The 23,942-nt window shown below is 39.7% G+C and overlaps 1 protein-coding gene and 1 long non-coding RNA gene across 7 annotated transcripts; one reads left to right on the top strand and one right to left on the bottom strand.

The window, feature by feature from the left end:
* ppm1f (protein phosphatase, Mg2+/Mn2+ dependent, 1F) lies at window positions 1-23,205 on the bottom strand. Of its 6 annotated transcripts, none has more exons than XM_037778609.1 (8): window positions 23,123-23,205; window positions 13,931-14,171; window positions 9,844-9,974; window positions 6,625-6,833; window positions 6,321-6,509; window positions 4,078-4,221; window positions 2,857-2,950; window positions 1-755 (listed from the first exon to the last, which is right to left on the bottom strand). In XM_037778609.1, exons 2-8 carry the CDS (start codon window positions 14,092-14,094, stop codon window positions 370-372), a joined length of 1,317 nt encoding a protein of 438 aa, XP_037634537.1. In that variant the 5' UTR covers window positions 14,095-14,171; window positions 23,123-23,205; the 3' UTR covers window positions 1-369. The 6 variants fall into 6 exon arrangements, with proteins under 6 accessions (XP_037634537.1, XP_037634540.1, XP_037634538.1 ...); XM_037778612.1 differs by having other exon boundaries at window positions 6,321-6,514; window positions 6,630-6,833; XM_037778610.1 differs by having other exon boundaries at window positions 23,006-23,125.
* On the top strand, window positions 1,730-11,874 carry LOC119493383. The gene is made up of 3 exons (XR_005207956.1): window positions 1,730-1,857; window positions 7,110-7,121; window positions 11,863-11,874. It is a non-coding gene; the product is annotated as an uncharacterized LOC119493383 (long non-coding RNA).
* Window positions 23,206-23,942: the final 737 nt, after the last annotated feature.

Below are 23,942 nucleotides of genomic sequence, written 5' to 3'. Positions count from 1 at the left end.
GCCTGAAAACAGAGCCATGAGGAGGAGCAGAAGTCTAGTTTTCTCTCAGAACACTTGAATTACAATATGCTGAAAGGTTATTATGGAATTTGTTGCCCAATGATGCTAAAAATATACTGCCTACTTCTACTTTAACCTGGCCCTGCATCATCTAACAAACCTTGTTTAAATACAGTTGAATCAACACTTTTCCTCCAGAGCGGTGACAGAGTGTGACTCCACCCTGCTGTGTTCATGTGTTTTGTTAGCATCAATGAGCTTTGTCAGTCTGCAGGATGTCTGACAGCTCTTTGGGACAAAAATAGGCTTAGAAATGCTGAGTCAGGCAGTAGCTTGGCACAGTGGTGGTTAAGCAGCAGATCTCCTGCTTCACTGCTGTGGTGCATCTTGGTCCTGAGTAGCATGTGCAGGTCCCGTGGTGGTGTTTTGAGGCAGCAGCAGTTGCTCCGGTGGACGCAGGAACACCAGCATCACTGTGATGTTATCACTAGAACCGGCTGCTTTAGCATGAGCTACCAACTGTTGAGCGACTCTAAGCCCAACAGTGTCCTCAGACTGTTCCAGCAGAGCCTCTCCCCCGTCCTCGGGGTCACCAGACTGCTGGAGTGCATGCAGGACCAGATGTGGGACCTCCTCAGGTTTGACTGCATCAAAGAAGCCATCGCACGCCAGCAGCACATAGTCTTCATCCCCCAACAGCTGGGTTGTCAAGCAGTCAGCATCTCCAGACACATAGGGCTTCTGGTCAAAGTCACCTGGAGGAGAGATGTGGATTTGTGGTTAGCAGCTTACTCAGACTTACTCAGTCCAGGCCTGAAGGTGACCAAGAGATGGGCTGGGGTGATATTATTGACTGAATATAGCTTTACACAGATATATCAGTGTTTTTGTTAATTGCAGTTCAAAAGTATCACAGGATTAATAAATTCAACAAGGAACCAGTTAGATAAAATGGTAGGGTTGTCTATGCAGTTTTCCTAAATGTCCACTAGAGGGAGCCAGCGTCTCGAGAAAAAGTCTAAAGTCAAAAAGATGAAAAAGGAAAACAATAGAGTGAAGAGAATAGAGAAGAAAATGAGCAGAGTTTAGTGAGTTAGTTTCAACAGTGAAAAAAAAAGGTGAAATTATTTGAAGTCCGATCTCATATGTAACCAGGACCGAGTTGGTTTGAGAAATGTTGTGTGTTGAGTGTAACAAAAACTGCAGAATTTGCTTTAAGTGATTCTAAGAGACAGAAATATGTTTTTTTATTGTTGACGTACAACTAGAAATTGTGTCAGATTTCAATCCATAAATTAGAGCAACAAGACACTTTAATTTTCAGTTTTTAGCTAATTTCATGTTCACCTAAAAACAAAGCCATATTCAAGTTTACATGCACAGTCTGTCCTGTAGATGATGCCATGAACGGACATTGACTAAAGGTCTGGTTTGGGTTAAAAGAGTGAGGAAGTGACAAAAAATACCAGAACAAGCTACACATTCAGCTGTGTGACTTCTTGTCATTGTTCTCAGGTTAGTAAAATGGTAAAACCATAGACAGTATATAAGGATGGACGACATGACAGCTCCCCAAAAGTGAAGCCTAAACATCTGGATCGCCCCCTGGTGGCTGGCTGCAGTATAGGTCATAAAGCCCGCCTCCTCCATGTTAGTGGATGGCACAGGAGCCAGTACACATCAAATACATTTTTCCCAAAGATGATTTCTGTCATTTTAAGTAGTTCTAATCGCGCTGAAGTATGTTCGAGTGTCCATGTTTTCTGATACGTTTGGTTTTAATTCGTTATTTGATGCTATAAAAAGGGGGTGAGACGTCATAATTGGCAGCTGTGATTACCGGCGTCTTGCACTCCAGTCACGATATAGTGACAGTTTTATACAAAGAACTTTTTTTTAATCATATTTGCTCCATTTCTACCCACTGCAGCTTTAACTGACTTGACTTGGTCTGGGTCCGGGTCCGGGTCCGGGTCCGGGTCTGGGTCTGGGTCTGGGTCTTGGTCTGGGTTCAGTCTTACTGTGGGAGGTTTTGACAGCACTGTTCGTATTTATGTGCACAAGGACCGGGCAATAATATTGTACTGCTTATTGCCTTATCAATCAATGTTTTTTTTTGTTATGGAGGGTTTTGTTTAAGACGTGTGAAGGGTGTTTCATGTAACGCATAACAGTGGAAAACAGTTAATTGCATTACAAATTTGGATTATTATACTGTCTTAGTTTTACAAGTTATTTGCAAATGTTTGGTATAAAGAGATACATATCAATATTGAAAAAAAAATCTAAGCCCTAATGTGCATTTGTTCGTTGTGGAAAAGGAATTGTGTTTTCTTTGTTTAGGTCTTAAAAGTCATTACATTTAATGTCAAAAGTGTGCAGATAACCTGAATAGAGGATGTGAGCAGCCAGGCAGTTCTCATGAGGGTGGCCAGGCAGGAACAGAAATAACTTGTAACTTGTTCAGTTTTATCTGCATGACATGGTGCTGTACTGAGGTAACATTATGATGTAACATTATGATGTTTGCGTATGGCCAAAATGTGTCTATCTATACCAGATCATTTTGTGGATGTGCCGGCAAAAAGAGAGAAACAGTGCTGATTTTTTTTTCCTATTTGAAATGATTGGACTTATTACAGTCCTGCAACAGCCACAGACACCAGATGTTTTCTTTTTTTTTGTCAGAGCATTTGATTCATTCATTGCTGTCGGGATGTAAAGAGAATTTCAGTATAGAAGTATAACAAAAAAAGGTTTCTAAAAATACATTACCTACCATAGCTTTTCAAAATGAAAATGGAGATGTCACACAAATGCATTTTTCTCTGTTCTTGTTGCTTGTGATTGACTTACCTATAGCTCTGGATACTGCATAGGTGCCATTAACACGCCAGCAACCCATGAAGGTGATACAGCCACCAAGATCCTCAATTCTCTGTTTCTCATCCTGGACAGTGAAGGGCAAAAGAGAAAATGTGCTGTAATGTGTTTCGGGCGTGGTTTATGTTTATGTGACGCGACACGAAGAGGCCACTGTTCGTTCAATCAAAACAACGATGGCGGCTCCTAAAGAGGTTAGCCTAGATGCTGTAACAGCATCCGTTTTATCAGAAATGGGAAAGTATTTCTTCATTGAAAGAAGAGCAAATGAACTGAGTTAATCCAGGAGGTCCAGCTGATGGGGAAAAACTCAGACTCCTTAGGAGTCAGGAAATCTTTTGTTTGTTTTTTATTTAATTTAATTTAATTTAATTTAATTTAATTTAATTTATTAACATTATTATTATGTATGTGTGTGGGGTTAATTTTTTTTTAAATGTTATGCTCTCATGTTGTTTGGAGAGTGGTGGGTTTATGGCGACTGGGGTTTTTGGGACAGGACTGATCTCTTTCGTTTTTCTAAATTCATTCTGTGGTCGGATCACTGCATTACTTGGAGTATATGCTATTTCTCCACTGTGACTTCAAATATCCTGCAACAGATGTTAGTTATTTTATTCATGCTTTGTCAGATCTGTCCGCAAGACGACAAGAAAACCACTTTTAAAAAGTTTGTTTTCTGAATGGAGTTCAGATCGATCATTGCCAGGTTCTGCTAATATTGTAGCTGCTCCATCAACACTAGAAATAACATCATCTAGTCAGAAATACGTGAGAGAAGGTCCTGTGACTTGGTGCAGGTTTGGAGAAAATATAAATAGTTTAATAGTCGATGTTTTATTAGGAACACACAGTTGAATTTCAGTTTTCTATGAAAGAAAAGTTACAAAAATGTTTGTGCATGCTGCCAATTATAGTTCTTAGAAAGAAAGAAAATCTGAATTGGCAAAAAATCTGAATCTGAAGGTCAGACTTTGGAAATTGAAATCAGCCAAGAAAATTGCAATCGGTGCATCTCTATTCAACTATGTTGGAAAATACATTCTGCTATATTCCTGTGAATTGACCTTGTGTATATTCCCTGACATTCACAGTTTGGAGTACAAAAAAAACCCAAAAAGTCCAGGTAGCGGACAGCTATGTGTGTGTGTGTGTGTGTGTGTGTGTGTGTGTGTGTGTGTGTGATATCCCTACCTCTCTGTCTGGTTTATGGGGGTCCATGAGTGTTACATCTTGTCCCTTTCTGACGAGCATTGCTTGAGAGTCTCCCAGCCAAGCCACAGTCAGCTCTTGTCCCTGGATCAGCACCGCCACACCCGTAGTGCCGCTCCGCAGACGCTGCCAACACACACATTATCTATCAGCCTGGGCTTCTCTGCAGCATGACACACAGGGAAGACCAGAAAACACTTAAGCCGTTTCTTTCTTATGAACTCCGGACAATGTCCCGAGAATCAGGTTGACAGGTCAGAGTTGCACTTTCTCACATGCAGCACACGACAGGAGATTCACCTGACACGTGTCAGACGCGTTCTCTCCCACTGGAAATAAATACTCGGTTTGGTTTAGGCGAGGGGGGGTTAGGGGGCACCTGGGTAGAACCTACTTTTACTCAAGGACTCTACTTGAGTATTATTTTGAGGTATGTGTACTTTACTTGAGAATTTCCATTTTTTGCTATTTTATACATCTACTCTACATTTCAGAGGGAAATATTGTACTTTTTAATCCACTACATTGATTTGAGAGATATAATTACTAGTTACAAAAATAACAAACATATGATAAAAAAAATAATAAACCAGTGGCTGCTCTAGTTTGGCCCCCAAATTTTTTCAAATAGTTTCATTTGAATAACTGTTTGAATCCCAAAGAGATCAAATTCTCCAACATTTCACTAAAAATCACAGATTAGATAAAGGTCCAAAATATTAATAGAAATTTGTGTGGCATTCTTTTTCTTTTTCTACAAGATGAATCATCTCACGAGCCCTCAGATTTATTTTGTGACCCCGTGGAGTCTGACCCCGGGGTTGGGGGAACCACTGAAGTAAACTACTGATATAATATGTAATATGATATAAATATAATAATATATAAGTCGCAAAACAAGTACTTTTACTTTTGATACTTTAAGTACATTTTGATTAATATACTTATTACACTATATTCTGTACTTTTACTTAAGTAAGGTTTTAAATAAATTACTTTTACTTGTAATGGAGTACTTATTCTGATGGTATTGGTACTTTTACTTAAGTACATGTAGGCACAGCCGGCACAGCTCTGCAGCAGAAGAGATCAGCTTTCTCGGTCAATGTAGCAGCACTGAGGAATTTATTGCCTCAATCGACCACATTTACCATCAACACTGATTGGACATCCACATAAAAAAAGGTGGTGAATTTTCCCTTTACCTTTTTAGGCGCCATTTGTATTATGGCAGGCCGCCCTGTGTCATATGACCAATGTATCGCTGCAGAGATTTTGGCGTCCACTTCCGGGTGTAAATTCTGTTATTTTGCCTGTTTAGGAGCAGATGTGCAGACACCAGAAGGCACTTACAGTTATGGGTGATATGTCTTCTGCAGGTACGTGTTTTCCTTTGTTAAATGTTGTATTTTTCATTGTCTGGTTAGTCACGATATACGACACACCTTTTTACTTTGCCCACCGGGTGTCACTGTTTTTCCTCTTGTATAACATTTTTATGGTATCGAAGAGAGTTGTTGTTATAATTTAGATTAGATGTTTTCCTGTAAATTGTAATAGCTCTTGACTAGTGATGTATACATGCTATAATGTCACATTAATGTATCTGTATGTATTTTAAGAAAAAGAATGAAATCAGACTGTGCTGTTTTGCATTGCTGAGGGAGCACAGGTGCACAAAGAGACCAGAAGGCAATTAATAGGTTATAATGTCTTCTGCAGGAGCAAATAAATCCTGGAAATCAATCCCTTGAGTCGTCCCTTTCCATGCCCTTAAATTTATTTTGTGATTCCATTTTAAAATTCAATTAATAATTCGTTGTTTAAAGACAAAATAAGGAATAGAATTATTAACAGGTAAATTCAATGATCTTGTCATTTTATTGTACTTTGAGATTTAATGCATCATTTAAATTCAATTTTAATTAATTGATTCATAGTATATTTTTGAATTGGTGGATTTATTAATTGGTTATAATTTAAGATAAGATAAGCTTTTATTGATGTCCAGAGGGGAAAGTTAGGTGTAGCAGCAGCTAAGACAGAAATAAGTACAGATAAACGGGGAAGTCAAATAAATAAATAGTAAGAGGTATATACAACTAGGATGAACTGTATATACGTATTATACCAGTGGCACACTCACACCAGTTTGTGTGACGGTGCATGTGTATGTCAGCTGTAACCTGTGTGCTCAGGGTGACAGACCAGTGCTGCTTCAGTACCTCTCTCTTGGCTTTGGCCCTGAACATGTCATCTGTGTGTTTGAAGGCAGTTTTAAAGGCTGTGGCTGTGTCACTCTGCAGTGTCTCCTGTTTGCTCAGAGCAACGTGGAGGTGAGTGGCAGCGTAGGTGGCAGCGTCGACCCCTCCGTGGCCGTCAAACACAGCGTAGTAGGCACACTCCGCTCCATCCTGGACCGTGGTATAGAGAGAAAAAGAAAGACTAAGTCAACTAAGTGTTTGATACATTTGATTCATTTTGAAGATGTTTTGACAAGAGAACCAGTGAGAAACAGTGTTGTTGTACCGTGATTCCAAAGAGCTGGTTGAACTCAGCCAGGGCCAAGTGTTTGTCCTCCATCTTCCTCCTCGTGTTCTTGATGGCGTGAACGGAGCAGTGGAGGAACCGGGAGGAGGAGGAGGAGGGGGGTAGTTTGGGGAAATTTTGATGCCACGCCAGTGTCACATTTATCAGCTTGTTGAGGAAGAGACGCTGGACTGCCTCTGACTGAAGCACTGATGGTGAGATAAAAACAACAAGTAGTAAAGTTCTTACTGCTTTTTGCTTTTGGGATGTTCAGTACAATACATGACAGAGGATACTAAATGAAAATGAAGAAGAGCAACTGTTCACAACAGACTTGTCTTAGTTTTAGGTTTAGGCTGCGTATGGAACTCTAAAATGGACCAAATGACTATGTATAATGTGAAAGTTGTCACTCGTAGTGTTGAACCCACAGAAAATGATCACCAACTCTATAGTTCCTGTCAACACTTTTTAGCCCCTTTTAGCTCATTGGTTTGGTTTTTATGTAACTGGTTCACCCTCTCCTTGTTTCCAGCAGCAGCAGGCAGCTGTTTCTATACCTGCTGGTTCAGCACCAAACAGCAGACAGGCACATTTAGGGACTATCTGGTAACATAGTGGAGCATTTAGCAGCTAAAGAAACAGATATTTTTGTTGCTGGAGACCAAACTACAGTTAAAGGAGAGTAGATATTGGACTTAGATTTATCAAGTGGACATAAACACGGCTCCAAATGATTGATAATGGCACTCTGTGTCTGCTGGACGTGTAAATAGGCAATTGTTTTCTAAAGGCTTCGTAAAACCAACTTTTTAAAGTGATGATATGTCAATGTTGTGTCACAACTACTTGCACTGCCCACTGCTCCCAAGTGGCAGTGGAGATGTCTTGTCTCGGCAACAAGCCTCCCATTTATCAATAAGGGTAGACTAAAGATTAGAGACACTCCTCAGCATCAGGGCGCATTTGCAATTTTTTTTGAGTGTGCGAATTAAAATTTCACGTGATCTCATTTAAGCGAGTGCATGAATTAGAGATGCAATGATGTCGAAACCTGCCGGTTGTCAGCTGATCGCCATGACCGGTGACAGGCTGATCAGGTTCTTAGGCTTTATCCCTTTTTTTGCTAACACACATGTGCTGCATGAAGATTTTACGTCGCACATAGTGGCACACACATACACACACACACACACACACATGCATGGGCCGAAAGGGCTGAGCGGAAGCCTCCAGAGGCTGCATTACGCACAGAGATGGTGCGTAATGCACAGATACTAGGGATGGAACGATTCAGGTAAAAAATCCCAACCGTTCGGTTCGCTAGTCACGGTTCAGGACTTGTATGAATTGTTTGGCTCATTTGAAATAAGTTATGAGGCTAATTGTGTATTTTTTTCATGTAGAGTTAGGCTCCCGTTTATTATCACACTAGAAATCAAGGCCTATGGAAGGAGGCTGGGACACGGGTGGACATGGAGTTTTGAGGTACAAGGGTTTAACACATGAGCAGTGTAACTGAAGCTGCGGTCGTGCGTTGCTTTTGGCTCAATTTCGGCAAGTGCAGACCAGATTTTACTGCCCATGTGTTGATGAAGCGTTACCCAGCCTCCTTCTCAGGATGAAGTGGCGAGTGCGGCTGTCAGTCAGTTTCGGAAATGGCGAGTGGACACGATAAAGTCCAGTTAGAGGATCTACCAGCATCGATTGGCTCTGCTGTATGGAAGTATTACAGATTTAGTGTTACAATGAAAATGACGGAAAGAAAGTGGAAGATAAAACGGCGACTGTGTGAGCACTGTGCAACACGTCTGGTTGATGCTAGCAGCAACACTTTGTGTAGGAAAGAGCAACTCCTCCCAGCAGCATCTAAACAGCCTCTACATGCAGACTCAGACAGGGCAAAAAACACAACTACAGCATCGGGGAGGTTTATAGTGAAAGATATGCAGCCTTATGCAGTCGTGTAGGACGCTGGATTTCAGCATATGATTAACGTAACGTTACTTGAGCCGCGCTATAATATTCCCTCTCGCCATCACTTAAGCAACACAGTACTTCCAGCAGCACAATCCCTGTAATGTGTTTTATATTTATTAATTATTTTTAAATAACACAGTGGCACAGAAATCCAACCGTATTCCTCCAAATACTGCACTTTGAGAGTGGAAAAACTAATCTTTCAATTAAGAGCTGATAATCAGGGAATTGAGACATATATTAAACTGTTCTTTTTCTTTTTTTAGTATAGTTCTGATTGAGCTTATGCTTCAATTTATGTTGATGGCCTTAGTCTATAATTAAATCATATTTATATGAAAATAACAAAGCTGCATTTTTTGTTTGCACTAATTACTGTAGAAGACCTATTCTTTCAGTTAAGATTTGACAATGAAGAAGTGTTTATGTTCTTTATGTAAGCCATACTTTTGTTAAGGCAAACATTTGTTAACTTATTTTTGCCAAATAAATGAAAAGCATGTTTAAATCAGAACACGACCTCCTCGCTGTAACAGAAATGTACTGACCGAACCGAAAACCGTGACCCCAAAACCGTGATATGAACCGAACCGTGAATTTTGTGAACCGTTCCACCCCTAGCAGATACATCAGCCGTTTAGGGGTAGAGGGCCCACAAACGTCACTTTGAGGTAGGCCTACATCTACACTCACATACACAGAGGAATGAGGAGAGGAGAGGAGACGCTGAGCGCATGTAGAGCGGTGGCGTGATCTCTCAGGTCACGCCAATGACTGGAGGAGCGCTGAAGGTTGAGCCCCAATCACCCGGCCAAAGTTTCTAACATTTGCTGACGGTGTGGATGTTCTTCAGCATGAGTGAAGAAGACATAAAGCTCGCAATTTGTAACACCTCCAAGTCCAAAATAGGCCTTGGAGGAACAACAAAACAAGGTTTTGACAACACAATGGTCCTGTTGCGGTTTATAGCTGATTATTTATTTTAAAAAGGAAAATAAGGAGGGAGAGGAGGAGGCTGGTGGGGAGGGAGAGACAACGAGAGGTTCCAACTCAGATGCCACTGATGATGAAAGTGCAGACGGGGAGAGACCGACTGAAACAGTGAAGAAGAAAAAAAAAGGTGCGACCAAATAATATGCTTCCAGTGGAGAAGTTAGTCTGGAGCCCTGAGTATGACAATATCATTTAACAGCACCACAGACTACAGCCTCCACAATGAGTGAGAAGTAAAACACTTACAGACTACTTGCTGCTCCTCTTCCTGGTTGTCCTCAGCTTCCTGGGGGCAGTGGAGAGGTGAAAGGTCACTCTGCAGCAGCTGGGACAGCGCTGCCTGGCACAGACGGGCACTGAGGCCTGCAGGAGCACCCCTGAACCAACAAAGACAAGCAGAGATACATGTTGTGTACATTGTCAAGATCTGAACATGATTAATGTCTCTCACCAGACTTTGCAGCCGAGTGATACACAACTGTAGAGCCAGATGTGACTGATCCACCTCAGTACATAAATAAACCAGCAAATGCTAACAAACACAAATGGGTCAAATATAACTGGACAACAATCAATGCTCATTTAATGAGGGACTGGTAAACACACATCTAACTGTGACATCAACTCTGCCACTCCTCCTTTACAGAATTACATTTCTGTTCTGCAGAAAAAGACTGAGCTAAGGAAACAGGAAGTGGGGAGGACAATGGGGTTTCTACAGACAGGATATGAGGTCTTCCTGACAAGGTTAGAGTTAGGGCATACTTCTGAAAAACATGAGCAGAAGATAGAACACACACAAGCGAATGATTCTTTGGAGACTGAGGCCTCACACATTTTGTTTTAAATGTGCAGCGCAGCAGGCTGATATGTTCTTCTGTCCGTCTGTCTCCATCTCCCGTTTCACTACTGTACACACACACACACACACATCTCTACACACAACAAACAGCGATATCCGTCTGAGAATAACTAACAGTAATGTTGAATATGAATAATGTTGTGGGATTATTCCTTATTTCTTGGGCTATTTGGGGATTTATACTTTATTATTACACAGCTTTGTTGAAGACTCGATTCTGATTGGTCAATCACGGCTCTCTACCGCTGTTATGTATAATAGACTGTTGCTATGGACACAATTCTGATGTAGGACTCTGGTGGATCATTTTTGTATCAAATTGTTGATTTCTTAAGTAACTGTGTAATAAGTAAGGGATAATGTACAGCGAGCCGGTCATTGATGTGAAATAAACCCCTTCGGGGTGATGAGAGACCCCTCTGCATCGCCCTGACGGGGTTTATTTCACATCAATGACCGGCTCGCTGTACATTATCCCTTACTTATTACATACAACAAAGCATTGGAATACTGTAGTGATGGGAATTCAGGCTTTTTTTAGTTAGTCAGATCATTTGGCTCAGCTCACCAAGAAGAGCCGGCTCTTTCGGCTCCCAAACGGCTCTTCGTTTTACCACTTCTGCCTTTTAGAATTTAGCGCTGTTTTGACCTATGATTACTATGTGTGCACATATATCACTTAAATTATTCAATATAATTATACTAAACCTTATAATTTACAGAATACCATAATTTTACATGCTGCTTCGTTTTCGACTGTCACTCATCTTGTCTGCTATTCGCGCACCGCACTCCTCTCTCTCTTTCTCTCCTCCTCTTCCTCCTGCTCTGTACCTGTAGACCGTCAGCACGCCGCGCACCCCCGCCCTGCTTGATGGTATGATCCTTGTCTGTCATCACTTGATTGGTCGCACGGATGTCATAAACACAACATTCAGTCACAGTCAGTGCATGGAGTGCCCGCGGAGAAGATCATCCTATCATTCTGCCTTGAATTAATAAAAAAAAAAACATCTTCCAGTCGGGTCAGCCCTAATGGTAACATTTCTGTAACACTTTCAACACGACAGAGGTCTGATTTGAATGCTGTGGGATGAATGTAAAGGCTGCCGCAGGACTGCCATATATCAAACCGCTGTGTGCCTCGAAAGAGAAGGGAAAGAAAACTCTTGTATAACAATAATAATCAACTTGGCACTCCCTCTATATTTTCAAGTTTCATCCCTACAAACAGCAGGAATAAAGTTAAACAATTCACATACAGCATGCGAGCAAACAGAAATCAATGAGAGTTCCCTTTTTACATCTCGTCATTTTCTGCTTGTGTGCTGTCAGGCGTTATAAAATAGAAAGTTCTCTAATAATCGAGAAAAGGTATTAAGGAAATTCACAGTGATAACCAGGGTGGGTGCCCTTTGCATTCATAATGGTCATTAATTAAGGCTTTAAAGTCACATGACACTTTCCTTCCTTGATGTCCTCATTTTCCAACTCAGTACTTCGTCTTGTGCAATGCCCAGTGCCAAATATCACGTAATGTGACTCTTTCCCTCACAATCCTGTCCTGACTGAATAAATCATGACATAACTTTTATCACAGATTAGTGGAGGAAGATATGAGGGGGGAGTTCTGTTATGTTACAGCTTTAGTCTTCTACAGTTCTCTTATTTGGATCTTTCTGGCTTCACATTTATACACGGTGTCAGCAGCTATTCTGTCCACCCCTGCAGTGTGAAAAGCCAACCATGCATACTGAATGAGACGGGCAAGAGCAGAGCTGTCAGGAATCTGAGGAATGCAGCCACACATTCACAAGGGCCCACACACACACACACACACACACACACACACACACACACACACAGGATGGGCGGATAGTGCAAATAGCACCAAGTACTCCTGCGTTAACTACACTTACACTACAGCTCAGGGTTATTAGTAATAGTGAAGAAAAACTTAAACTTAAAAGAAATTCAGCAGTGAAAAATATTTTAACAAGCGTAAACTAAATAAAAACTATATCATTTAAGAAAAACTAAACTGGAGCGATATTGCATGGGTAAAGACCAAATAAAAATAAAATAAAAATGAATGTAAATTCATTTTATTTTTAGTTTCTTTTTAGTTATAATATATCACAACCGAAAAAAGGAGACAGCATGAACTTCCATCGAGTCTTGTGTCATTGAACCACAGAAATTGAACGGACTTGACATTCCAGGAGATGGTGCTATGACGCAATCGCTTCACTAAAGTAGTGTTGAGGTTAAACTTTAAATTCATTCCTACACAATTCTCCAACCATGTGTTTTACATGTATGTAACTACATACTTACAGGCATTTAAGCTGCAGTGGGTAGAAATGGAGCAAATGTGATTACAAAAAGTTATTTTTATAAAACGGTCACTATATCCTGACAGTAGTACATGAGACAGGTCATCTGAAACAAATCACGTGCCTCTCTGTCCTCCGGTGCTCCTAATGGCATCTGCAGGATTATACAGACCGGAGGAAAACAACCAATCAGAGCTGATCTGAGGTCTGCTGTCAATGAGAGACGCATGTCAATCACTGGCGAACTCCGACCAAACGGTCAAACTAGGCAGCGCTGATCTAATATTAATCAATATCTGTTACTGTAATGTCTATTTCTCTCCGCAAATGTTTTCAGAATCATCTTGTAGTGTACTGTTTAGCTGTAAAATGAGAAAGTTTGTGACTCGGTCGCCATGTTGAGATCTCTTGAGGAAATACCAAGCACCGCCCACTAGCCGGAGCACAGCCAATAGGAACGCTCTCTCTCTGAAATGACCTGTGATTGGTCAAAGTCTCCCGTCACGGCCTAGATTTTCTAAAGCCTGAAAACAGAGCCATGACGAGGTGCAGAAGTCTAGTTTTCTCTCAGAACACTTGAATTACAATATGCTGAAAGGTTATTATGGAATTTTTGCCCGATGATTCCAAAAATATACTGCCTACCGCCACTTTAAACATTATAGCTGGCCCCTAACAGAAACAACACTGTAAAACTAAAGGCTATAAAAACTAAACCTTTCTGAAAAATGTAAACTAAACTCAAACTAGCAAACGCACTCTGAAAACTAACTAAAACTAAACTAAAATGAAGTCGAAAAGTCAAACCGAAAGTTAAAAAGAAATAATTGAAAATTCAGAACTATTACAACCTTGCTACAGCTTACTGTGTGATAAAAGCTATTAAATGTAATATGATACTGAAAATACTATCATGTTATAATAAACAAAACAAAAAATGACTAACCGTGCAACATTTGTTCTATTTAGATAAGTATAAGTTTATCACGTGGACAGTAAAGTTTAAAGTTTAAGTGTTTGTAAGTTTCTTTGTACCCTTCTGCACTGATTTTAAAATTGGACTGTAATTGGCTGCAGAATCAGGCCTACCAAACATGTAAAAGGCATTTTGTGTACTTCTACCTCCCACTCATACCTGGCAGCCAGCAGCCTCATACCCAGCTCCAGGCTCTCTCCATGCAGCTCCTCCAGGGTGACTTTGCGGCTCAGAAGGCTGACAGGCAGCAGACTGCCTTCCTCCAGAGGAGCTGGGAACTCCTCCACAAACTTCACCAGGAAGCACCTGGCCTCCTCCTCCATCCCGCTGACTCTGGCTACAGTATGCTCTCAGGTGAACAGGGGCTCAGGGCTCACCGGTCCCAAGTGGAGATTTAAAACTGCAGTGGGTAGAAATGGAGCAAATATGATTAAAGAAAATGATATTTATATAACGGTCACTATATCCTAGACAGTTGTGCATGAGACCAAATATGAATCAATATTCTGTTACTGTAATGCCTATTTCTCTCCTCAAATGTTTTCAGAAACATCTTGTAGTGTACTCTTTAGCTGTAACATGAGAAAGTTTGTGACCCGGCAGCCATGTTGAGATCTCTTGAGGAAATACCAAGCACCGCCCACCAGCCGGAGCACAGCCAATAGGAACGCTCTCTCTGTGAAATGATCTGTGATTGGTCAAAGCCTTCCGTCATGGGCTAGATTTTTTAAAGCCTTTAAACAGAGCAATGAGGAGGCACAGAAGTGTAGTTATCTCTCAGAACACTTGTATTACAATATGGTGAAAGGTTATGAAATTTTTTCCCAATAATGCCAAAACTTGCTGCCTACTGAAGCTTTAAAGGGCAAAGAAGGCAGGCTTCAAATTTCAGTCTGAGCGCTCTGTGGTGGAAAATGAATGCAGTATACATAACACAATTCCCAGCTTGTAACAGGGGCGGCACTAGCACAGTCTGTGGGGACTTGGGGCTTGGGAAGCAGAGGGTGGCCGGTTCAAGTCAAACCCCTGCATGACTATCGGTCCTGTGTGTGTGTGTGTTGTTGTAAAAATGTAATCCCCCCCAAGGGATTAATAAAGTAATTCTTTAAAAAAAAACATCTATGAGATACACTCTCAACTCAATCAATATTATTACACTATCAAAATAATAATGTTGTTACACTATGTTACATGTTACACTATGTTGAGGCGGTTACATGTTACACTATGTTGAAGCAGTTACATGTTACACTATGTTGAAGCGGTTACATGTTACACTATGTTGAAGCGGTTACATGTTGCACTATGTTGAAGCGGTTACATGTTACACTATGTTGAAGTGGTTACATGTTACGCTATGTTGAAGCGGTTACATGTTACACTATGTTGAAGCGGTTACATTTTACACTATGTTGAAGCGGTTACATGTTACACTATGTTGAAGCGGTTACATGTTACACTATGTTGAAGCGGTTACATGTTACACTATGTTGAAGCGGTTACATGTTACACTATGTCGAAGAAGTTACATGTAACACTATGTCGAAGCGGTCACATGTTACACTATGTTGAAGCGGTTACATGTTACACTATGTTGAAGCGGTTACATGTTACACTATGTTGAAGCAGTTACATGTTACACTATGTTGAAGCGGTTACATGTTACACTATGTTGAAGCGGTTACATGTTACACTATGTTGAGGCGGTTACATGTTACACTATGTTGAAGCGGTTACATGTTACACTGTGTTGAAGCGGTTACATGTTACACTATGTTGAAGCGGTTACATGTTACACTATGTTGAAGCGGTTACATGCAACACTATGTTGAAGAAGTTACATGTAACACTAATGTTGAAGCGGTTACATGTTACACTATGTTGAAGCAGTTACATGTTACACTATGTTGAAGCGGTTACATGTTACACTATGTTGAAGCGGTTACATGTTACACTATTTTGAAGCGGTTACATGTTACACAATGTTGAAGTGGTTACATGTTACACTATCTTGAAGCGGTTACATGTTACACTATGTTGAAGCGGTTACATGCAACACTATGTTGAAGAAGTTACATGTAACACTAATGTTGAAGCGGTTACATGTTACACTATGTTGAAGCGGTTACATGTTACACTATGTTACATGTTACACTATGTTGAAGCAGTTACATGTTACACTGTGTTGAAGCGGTTACATGTTACACTATGTTGAAGCGGTTACATGTTACACTATGTTGAAGCGGTTACATGCAACACTATGTTGAAGAAGTTACATGTAACACTAATGTTGAAGCGGTTACATGTTACACTATGTTGAAGCAGTTACATGTTATACTATGTTGAAGCGGTTACATGTTACACTATGTTGAAGCGGTTACATGTTACACTATTTTGAAGCGGTTACATGTTACACAATGTTGAAGTGGTTACATGTTACACTATGTTGAAGCGGTTACATGTTACACTATGTTGAAGCGGTTACATGCAACACTATGTTGAAGAAGTTACATGTAACACTAATGTTGAAGCGGTTACATGTTACACTATGTTGAAGCGGTTACATGTTACACTATGTTACATGTTACACTATGTTGAAGCGGTTACATGCAACACTATGTTGAGGAAGTTACATGTAACACTATGTTGAAGCGGTTACATGTTACACTATGTTGAAGCGGTTACATGCAACACTATGTTGAAGAAGTTACATGTAACTAATGTTGAAGCGGTTACATGTTACACTATGTTGAAGCAGTTACATGTTACACTATGTTGAAGCGGTTACATGTTACACTATGTTGAAGCGGTTACATGTTACACTATTTTGAAGTGGTTACATGTTACACAATGTTGAAGTGGTTACATGTTACACTATGTTGAAGCGGTTACATGTTACACTATGTTACATGTTACACTATGTTGAAGCGGTTACATGCAACACTATGTTGAGGAAGTTACATGTAACACTATGTTGAAGCGGTTACATGTTACACTATGTTGAAGCGGTTACATGCAACACTATGTTGAAGAAGTTACATGTAACTAATGTTGAAGCGGTTACATGTTACACTATGTTGAAGCAGTTACATGTTACACTATGTTGAAGCGGTTACATGTTACACTATGTTGAAGCGGTTACATGTTACACTATTTTGAAGTGGTTACATGTTACACAATGTTGAAGTGGTTACATGTTACACTATGTTGAAGCGGTTACATGTTACACTATGTTGAAGCAGTTACATGTTACACTATGTTGAAGCGGTTACATGTTACACTATGTTGAAGCGGTTACATGTTACACTATTTTGAAGTGGTTACATGTTACACAATGTTGAAGTGGTTACATGTTACACTATGTTGAAGCGGTTACATGTTACACTATGTTGAAGCGGTTACATGTTACACTATGTTGAGGCGGTTACATGTTACATTAATGTTGAAGAAGTTACATGTAACACTATGTTGAAGCAGTTACATGTTACACTATGTTGAAGCGGTTACATGTTACACTATGTTGAAGCGGTTACATGTTACACTATTTTGAAGTGGTTACATGTTACACAATGTTGAAGTGGTTACATGTTACACTATGTTGAAGCGGTTACATGTTACACTATGTTGAAGCGGTTACATGTTACACTATGTTGAAGCAGTTACATGTTACACTATGTTGAAGCGGTTACATGTTACACTATGTTGAAGCGGTTACATGTTACACTATTTTGAAGTGGTTACATGTTACACAATGTTGAAGTGGTTACATGTTACACTATGTTGAAGCGGTTACATGTTACACTATGTTGAAGCGGTTACATGTTACACTATTTTGAAGTGGTTACATGTTACACTATGTTGAAGTGGTTACATGTTACACTATTTTGAAGTGGTTACATGTTACACTATGTTGAAGCGCTTACATGTTACACTATTTTGAAGCGGTTACATGTTACACTATGTTGAAGCGGTTACATGTTACACTATTTTGAAGCGGTTACATGTTACACAATGTTGAAGTGGTTACATGTTACACTATTTTGAAGTGGTTACATGTTACACTATGTTGAAGCGGTTACATGTTACACTATTTTGAAGCGGTTACATGTTACACAATGTTGACGTGGTTACATGTTACACTATGTTGAAGCGGTTACATGTTACACTATGTTGAAGCGGTTACATGCAACACTATGTTGAAGAAGTTACATGTTACACTAATGTTGAAGCGGTTACATGTTACACTATGTTGAAGCGGTTACATGTTACACTATGTTACATGTTACACTATGTTGAAGCGGTTACATGCAACACTATGTTGAGGAAGTTACATGTAACACTATGTTGAAGCGGTTACATGTTACACTATGTTGAAGCGGTTACATGTTACACTATGTTGAAGCGGTTACATGTTACACTATGTTGAAGCGGTTACATGTTACACTATTTTGAAGTGGTTACATGTTACACAATGTTGAAGTGGTTACATGTTACACTATGTTGAAGCGGTTACATGTTACACTATGTTGAAGCGGTTACATGTTACACTATGTTGAGGCGGTTACATGTTACATTAATGTTGAAGAAGTTACATGTAACACTATGTTGAAGCAGTTACATGTTACACTATGTTGAAGCGGTTACATGTTACACTATGTTGAAGCGGTTGCATGTTACACTATTTTGAAGTGGTTACATGTTACACAATGTTGAAGTGGTTACATGTTACACTATGTTGAAGCGGTTACATGTTACACTATTTTGAAGCGGTTACATGTTACACAATGTTGAAATGGTTACATGTTACACTATGTTGAAGCGGTTACATGTTACACTATGTTGAAGCGGTTACATGCAACACTATGTTGAAGCGGTTACATGCAACACTATGTTGAAGAAGGTACATGTAACACTAATGTTGAAGCGGTTACATGTTACACTATGTTGAAGCGGTTACATGTTACACTATGTTGAAGCGGTTACATGTTACACTATTTTGAAGTGGTTACATGTTACACTATGTTGAAGCGGTTACATGTTACACTATGTTGAAGCGGTTACATGTTACACTATTTTGAAGTGGTTACATGTTACACAATGTTGAAGTGGTTACATGTTACACTATTTTGAAGTGGTTACATGTTACACAATGTTGAAGTGGTTACATGTTACACTATGTTGAAGCGGTTACATGTTTCACTATGTTGAAGCGGTTACATGTTACACTATTTTGAAGCGGTTACATGTTACACAATGTTGAAGTGGTTACATGTTACACTATGTTGAAGCGGTTACATGTTACACTATGTTGAAGCGGTTACATGCAACACTATGTTGAAGCGGTTACATGCAACACTATGTTGAAGAAGGTACATGTAACACTAATGTTGAAGCGGTTACATGTTACACTATGTTGAAGCGGTTACATGTTACACTACGTTGAAGCGGTTACATGTTACACTATGTTGAAGCGGTTACATGTTACACTATTTTGAAGTGGTTACATGTTACACAATGTTGAAGTGGTTACATGTTACACTATGTTGAAGCGGTTACATGTTACACTATGTTGAAGCGGTTACATGTTACACTATTTTGAAGTGGTTACATGTTACACAATGTTGAAGTGGTTACATGTTATACTATGTTGAAGTGGTTACATGTTACACTATTTTGAAGTGGTTACATGTTACACTATGTTGAAGCGCTTACATGTTACACTATTTTGAAGCGGTTACATGTTACACTATGTTGAAGCGGTTACATGTTACACTATTTTGAAGCGGTTACATGTTACACAATGTTGAAGTGGTTACATGTTACACTATTTTGAAGTGGTTACATGTTACACTATGTTGAAGCGGTTACATGTTACACTATTTTGAAGCGGTTACATGTTACACTATGTTGAGGCGGTTACATGTTACACTATGTTGAAGCAGTTACATGTTACACTATGTTGAAGCGGTTACATGTTACACTATGTTGAAGCGGTTACATGTTACACTATTTTGAAGCGGTTACATGTTACACAATGTTGAAGTGGTTACATGTTACACTATGTTGAAGCGGTTACATGTTACACTATGTTGAAGCGGTTACATGCAACACTATGTTGAAGAAGTTACATGTTACACTAATGTTGAAGCAGTTACATGTTACACTATGTTGAAGCGGTTACATGTTACACTATGTTACATGTTACACTATGTTGAAGCGGTTACATGCAACACTATGTTGAGGAAGTTACATGTAACACTATGTTGAAGCGGTTACATGTTACACTATGTTGAAGCGGTTACATGCAACACTATGTTGAAGAAGTTACATGTAACTAATGTTGAAGCGGTTACATGTTACACTATGTTGAAGCAGTTACATGTTACACTATGTTGAAGCGGTTGCATGTTACACTATGTCGAAGCGGTTACATGTTACACTATTTTGAAGTGGTTACATGTTACACAATGTTGAAGTGGTTACATGTTACACTATGTTGAAGCGGTTACATGCAACACTATGTTGAAGCGGTTACATGTTACACTATGTTGAAGCGGTTACATGTTACACTATTTTGAAGTGGTTACATGTTACACTATGTTGAGGCAGTTACATGTTACACTAATGTTGAAGCGGTTACATGTTACACTATGTTCAAGCAGTTACATGTTACACTATGTTGAAGCGGTTACATGTTACACTATGTTGAAGCGGTTACATGTTACACTATTTTGAAGCGGTTACATGTTACACAATGTTGAAGTGGTTACATGTTACACTATGTGGAAGCGGTTACATGTTACACTATGTTGAAGCGGTTACATGCAACACTATGTTGAAGAAGTTACATGTTACACTATGTTACATGTTACACTATGTTGAAGCGGTTACATGCAACACTATGTTGAGGAAGTTACATGTAACACTATGTTGAAGCGGTTACATGTTACACTATGTTGAAGCGGTTACATGCAACACTATGTTGAAGAAGTTACATGTAACACTAATGTTGAAGCGGTTACATGTTACACTATGTTGAAGCAGTTACATGTTACACTACGTTGAAGCGGTTACATGTTACACTATGTTGAAGCGGTTACATGTTACACTATTTTGAAGTGGTTACATGTTACACAATGTTGAAGTGGTTACATGTTACACTATGTTGAAGCGGTTACATGTTTCACTATGTTGAAGCGGTTACATGTTACACTATTTTGAAGCGGTTACATGTTACACAATGTTGAAGTGGTTACATGTTACACTATGTTGAAGCGGTTACATGTTACACTATGTTGAAGCGGTTACATGCAAAACTATGTTGAAGCGGTTACATGCAACACTATGTTGAAGAAGGTACATGTAACACTAATGTTGAAGCTGTTACATGTTACACTATGTTGAAGCGGTTACATGTTACACTACGTTGAAGCGGTTACATGTTACACTATGTTGAACCGGTTACATGTTACACTATTTTGAAGTGGTTACATGTTACACAATGTTGAAGTGGTTACATGTTACACTATGTTGAAGCGGTTACATGTTACACTATGTTGAAGCGGTTACATGTTACACTATTTTGAAGCGGTTACATGTTACACAATGTTGAAGTGGTTACATGTTACACTATTTTGAAGCGGTTACATGTTACACTATGTTGAAGTGGTTACATGTTACACTATGTTGAAGTGGTTACATGTTACACTATTTTGAAGTGGTTACATGTTACACTATGTTGAAACGGTTACATGTTACACTATTTTGAAGCGGTTACATGTTACACTATGTTGAAGCGGTTACATGTTACACTATTTTGAAGCGGTTACATGTTACACAATGTTGAAGTGGTTACATGTTACACTATTTTGAAGTGGTTACATGTTACACTATGTTGAAGCGGTTACATGTTACACTATTTTGAAGCGGTTACATGTTACACTATGTTGAAGCGGTTACATGTTACACTATGTTGAAGCAGTTACATGTTATACAATGTTGAAGTGGTTACATGTTACACTATGTTGAAGCGGTTACATGTTGCACTATGTTGAAGCGGTTACATGTTACACTATGTTGAAGCGGTTACATGTTACACTATGTTGAGGCGGTTACATGTTACACAATGTTGAAGTGGTTACATGTTACACTATGTTGAAGCTACATGTTACACTATGTTGAAGCGGTTACATGTTACACTATGTTGAAGTGGTTACATGTTACACTATGTTGAAGCGGTTACATGTTACACTATGTTGAGGCGGTTACATGTTACACTATGTTGAAGCGGTTACATGTTACACTATGTTGAAGCGGTTACATGTTACATTATGTTGAGGCGGTTACATGTTACACTATGTTGAGGCGGTTACATGTTACACTATGTTGAAGCGGTTACATGTTACACTATGTTGAAGCGGTTACATGTTACACTATGTTGAAGCGGTTACATGTTACATTATGTTGAGGCGGTTACATGTTACACTATGTTGAGGCGGTTACATGTTACACTATGTTGAAGCGGTTACATGTTACACTATGTTGAAGCGGTTACATGTTACACTATGTTGAAGCGGTTACATGTTACATTATGTTGAGGCGGTTACATGTTACACTATGTTGAGGCGGTTACATGTTACACTATGTTGAAGCGGTTACATGTTACATTATGTTGAGGCGGTTACATGTTACACTATGTTGAAGCGGTTACATGTTACACTATGTTGAGGCGGTTACATGTTACACTATGTTGAAGTGGTTACATGTTACATGTTACACAATAAACAGAAGGAAACAGGGTCTTAGGGTAAACTATGCTAATGTTAGTAGTTACAGTAACAGATATGTAGCTACTAATTAGTAACGCTACAAGAATAGAGCCTCATCAACGTGATTTCCACATCAGAGGCAGACAGACGCTCCCAGATGTGCTGAAGCTGTCTAGACGTTACAGCTAGCTCTGGCTCCAGATGCTTACAACACATGCTACTAACAGCGTTGTGTTCTTTTCTACTTTGCTCTCCCCAAAACCTTAAAATAGTGTGATGTGATTTTACGGGATGTACTTCACTAACGTTCCGTTATCTGCCCTCGTATTGACGGCAGCGTCCTCATGGATGAAACATGAACATCACACTGGCATGCTGCAGTCAGCAACATAGAGTTATGGGTATTGCTGGCTGGATTAGTTATTATAATGTTCCCGATGAGAAGAGAGCAGTACATTCATTTTACCTGGAGCTAGCTAAACTGGAACAATCCTTTGGTACAGGAACTTCACGCCTAACAAAACACAACCAGACCGACAGCTGAGGGAAACACAAAGAGTCAAAGATTCACACACACACAAACCTGCGCTGGTAGAGGGTAGACCTGACAATACTATACAGTACACTAGACTACACTACTGGCTCTGACCGTGTGTGGTCTGCTCAACACGCCATTGGTCAGCTCTCCTGAGCGCTATCACACGCCCCTCCCACTTCCTCTGGAGATTTAAAGGGCCATACTCATATTTAGATGCAGGGTGATTTCAACATACAATGGAAATAGCACATTAGGACAGAAAACGAAATGAAAATACTGTAATGAAAAGGACAATCACGCCCTAAACAAATGTTGAAAACTGAAAAAGAACTTTGATATGGCTAAATTTAGTATAATTATTGATTAAAGCTTCAGTAGTCTTTGGCATTATTGGGCAAAAAATCCATAATAACCTTTCAGCATATTATAATTCAAGTGTTCTGAGAGATAACTAGACTTCTGCTCCTCCTCATGGCTCTGTTTTCAGGCTTTAGAAAATCTAGCCCGTGACGGAAGACTTTGACCAATCACAGGTCATTTCACAGAGAGAGAGCGTTCCTATAGGCTGTGCTCCGGCTGGTGGGCGGTGCGTGGTATTTCCTCAATAGATCTCAACATGGCTGCTAGGCCACAAACTTTCTCAATTTACAGCTAAACAGTACACTACAAGATGTTTCTGAAAACATTTCAGGTGAGAAATAGGCATTACAGTAACAGAATAATTATTCATATTTGATCAGCGCTGCCTAGTTTGACCATTGAGTTTGCGAGTGATTGACAGACGGCTCTCATAGACGGCAGCTGGACGGCAGACTCCAGATCAGCTCTGACTGTTTGTTTTTCTCCAGTCTGTGAAATCTTACAG

This window comes from Sebastes umbrosus, chromosome 8 (genome assembly GCF_015220745.1).
Source record: "Sebastes umbrosus isolate fSebUmb1 chromosome 8, fSebUmb1.pri, whole genome shotgun sequence".
Classification (NCBI taxonomy): Eukaryota; Metazoa; Chordata; class Actinopteri; order Perciformes; family Sebastidae; genus Sebastes; species Sebastes umbrosus.
Note: the sequence above shows the minus strand (reverse complement) of the source record. Positions and strands in the feature narration are given on the sequence as shown.

Coding starts and splice junctions, on each gene's coding strand:
- ppm1f (XM_037778609.1), bottom strand. CDS start 14,094: ATGGAGGAGGAGGCCAGGTGCTTCCTGGTGAAGTTTGTGGAGGAGTTC. Junction 4,222..6,320: donor GGGCCAAAGCCAAGAGAGAG/GTACTGAAGCAG, acceptor GTGTGTTGGCAG/CGTCTGCGGAGCGGCACTAC. Junction 2,951..4,077: donor CCCATAAACCAGACAGAGAG/GTAGGGATATCA, acceptor TTCACTGTCCAG/GATGAGAAACAGAGAATTGA.